We start from the raw sequence: 2,787 nt of genomic DNA, 5'->3' as shown, positions 1-2,787 counted from the left end.
AATCATGGCATTTTCAATTGCCTCATATGCATGTGAAAGCAGGACAATGAATAAAGAAAACTGAAGAATAGTTGATGCCTTTGAATTATGTTGTTGATAAAGAAAATTCAATATACTATGGACTGCCAGGACGAATAAATCTGTCTCGGAAGTACAGCCAGAATGTTCCTTAGAAGCAAGGATGGAGAGACATGTTTCATCTACTTTGGACATGCTATCAGGAGGGATCCACCCCTGGAGAAGCCATCATGCTTGGTAAAGTAGACTCTCAGCAAGATGGATTGACACAGTGGCTGCAATGATTGGCTTAAGCATAGTAAGGGTTGTGAGGATAGCGCACAACTGGGCAGTGTTTCCTTCTGTTGTATATAGGGTCACTATGCGTCAGAATAGACTTGAAAGTATATAACTACAGCAACAAGGCACAAATCCATCCAATAAAAGCTATTTTGAAGGTGAGGTGTTTTATAGGCTGTCTTTGACAGAAAATGTGCTCCACTAATATTTTCTACCTGAGACTATCATGTGTAAGGTCGTTCTCTGGCTGTACCTGGAAGTATTTTATATCTCTTCTTGGCTTTAGGCAGAGAAAATAATTTGTTCAGAGGAAAGCCCAGATTCCAATGTAAATGATGCCCCATGGAATTGGGCAACACATAGCATTAATTTTGGGTGAGTCCTGCCTTAAAGAGTCTCTCTCATTCCTCAAAACAGATTCAATTCTGGTTGATTCTTATCTCTCACATTATTGAGTCTACCTGACCTTAGTAGTTTAGAATAAAACTATGTATTTTTAGCAAAATACTGAGCCATTAGGACTTTTAAAAAAATATTTTAAGTACTTGGCCTATTGGCTATATAATTTATATCTGAAACTTTGCAGAGAATTGTTGTATTGAATACATAATGCCATGGATTTTTAATACATTGTGCCATTTTACATCAATTTGCAATGTCTCTTTGATCAATATCTTTTAAATGCAAAGAAGTTTCTAATTGAAAGAGATTTTAGTCATCATTTAATCAAATATTGATATTTTATGAAAGAGGAACCATTAAAGATTCCAGATAACAAGGAGAACAAAGTAGTTTTAAAACCATATATCCCAGCTTCAAGACCATTATCCTATGCATTAGTCACACTTATTCTTTTTTATCTTTGCTATTCACATAAATGTTTACTTAAGATCTCTCTTTGGCTGCAGAGCTTCCTCATCGCATTTTTCACCTCTGCATTTCTGAGGGTGTAGATTAAACGGTTTAACATGGGGGTTACCATAGTATAAAACACGGCTACTGCTTTATCAATGGGGAAGGTGACCATGGGCCGAAGGTGCACAAATATACAGGGTACAAAGAATAAGACGACTACAGTAATATGGGAGGCACAGGTGGAAAGAGCCTTCCGTTGCCCTTCAGAGCTGTAAGTTCTTAGGGAGCAAAGGATGAGGACATACGAGGTGATAAGAATAGAGAATACGAGCATACACGTCATCCCACTGTTGGCAGCAACAAAGAGTCCAAAGGTGTGTGTGTCAGTGCAGGAGAGTTTTAGCAAAGGAAAAAGATCACAGATAAAATGGTCAATAACATTGGGACCACAGAAGGGCAACCAGACCATAAAAAGAATTTGAATCAGAGCATGAAAAAAAACCCCAGCCCAGGCCACGGCCACCAGGAGGCCACATACCTGCCGGTTCATTGTGATCATGTAGTGCAGGGGTTTGCAGATGGCCACGTATCGGTCATAGGCCATTACTGTGAGTAAGAGGATCTCAACTCCTCCAAAGAAATGCTCTGCAAAGAGCTGAGTCATGCACCCACTGAAGGAGATGGTTTTCTTTTCAGCCAGTAAATCAACAATCATTTTCGGGGCCATGGTAGAAGAGCAGCAGCCATCTATGAAGGACAGAAAAGACAGAAAAAAATACATGGGGGAGCCTAGGACTGGGCTGGTGGTGATGGTCACTACAATGAGTAGGTTGCCTGCCAGGGCGAGCAGGTAGATGACTGCAAAGACAGCAAACAAGAGTTTCTGCACATCTGGGTTCTGTGTCAGGCCAAGCAGGATGAATTCTGTCACATTGTTCACTCGCTCCATGAATCCACTGTGGCATTTGGATAATTGCTTTATCTGCAAATAGTGCAGGGATTGCAATGGTGACAGATAAATTCTGATTAGGCAATTTCGTCAGAATTATTTGTTTCCTGTAAGATTGATGGGGATCCTTGGTGCAGTGGTTAAGAGCTTCGTTGCTAATCAAAAGGTCAGCAGTTCAAATTCACCAGCTGCTCCTTGGAAACCCTATGGAGCAGCTCTACTCTGTCCAATAAGGTAGTGATGGTTTGGAATTGACTTGATGGCAATGGGTTTTTTGGTTTTAAGACTGGAGGAAACCCTGAGCAGATAAACCCAGTTAGGTTGTGTTTTTGGTCATATAATGAACACGTAGCCCTCTTCTACACGCACATACACACACTGACACATACACAGTCACACACACTCACATACAAACACACATACACACTCATACATACCCTCACACGCTCATGCGCAAACACACACACATATACTCACTCACACACATAAACACAGTTTATGACCATTGACATGCACAGAACTTTCTTGCAATTATACATGGATGGATCCTCCCCCAATCACTGCCATGGTATTTTCTCCCACAGAAAAACAGAAATGAAAAGAGGAGCAGAGGCTTGAATTCATGACAGCCCACTCCACTAGTCCCTTTTCTAGTCATTCATGCTGATGAGGTGAAGCTGCAAAGT

General features: G+C 40.8%; 1 protein-coding gene across 1 annotated transcript; it reads right to left on the bottom strand.

The window, feature by feature from the left end:
- Positions 1–1,162: 1,162 nt before the first annotated feature.
- Positions 1,163–2,116, bottom strand: LOC100654702 (olfactory receptor 4C5-like). Its single transcript, XM_010592284.2, has one exon. The coding sequence runs from the start codon at positions 2,099–2,101 to the stop codon at positions 1,163–1,165; it is 939 nt and encodes a 312-aa protein (XP_010590586.1). The 5' UTR covers positions 2,102–2,116.
- Between the last annotated feature and the right edge of the window lie 671 nt (positions 2,117–2,787).

The sequence above is a fragment of the Loxodonta africana genome, chromosome 7 (assembly GCF_030014295.1).
Source record: "Loxodonta africana isolate mLoxAfr1 chromosome 7, mLoxAfr1.hap2, whole genome shotgun sequence".
NCBI lineage: Eukaryota > Metazoa > Chordata > Mammalia > Proboscidea > Elephantidae > Loxodonta > Loxodonta africana.
This window is presented reverse-complemented; position numbering and strand designations above follow the sequence as displayed.

Excerpts from the sequence above, each read along its gene's own strand:
- LOC100654702 (XM_010592284.2), bottom strand. The coding sequence starts at position 2,101 with ATGGAGCGAGTGAACAATGTGACAGAATTCATCCTGCTTGGCCTGACA.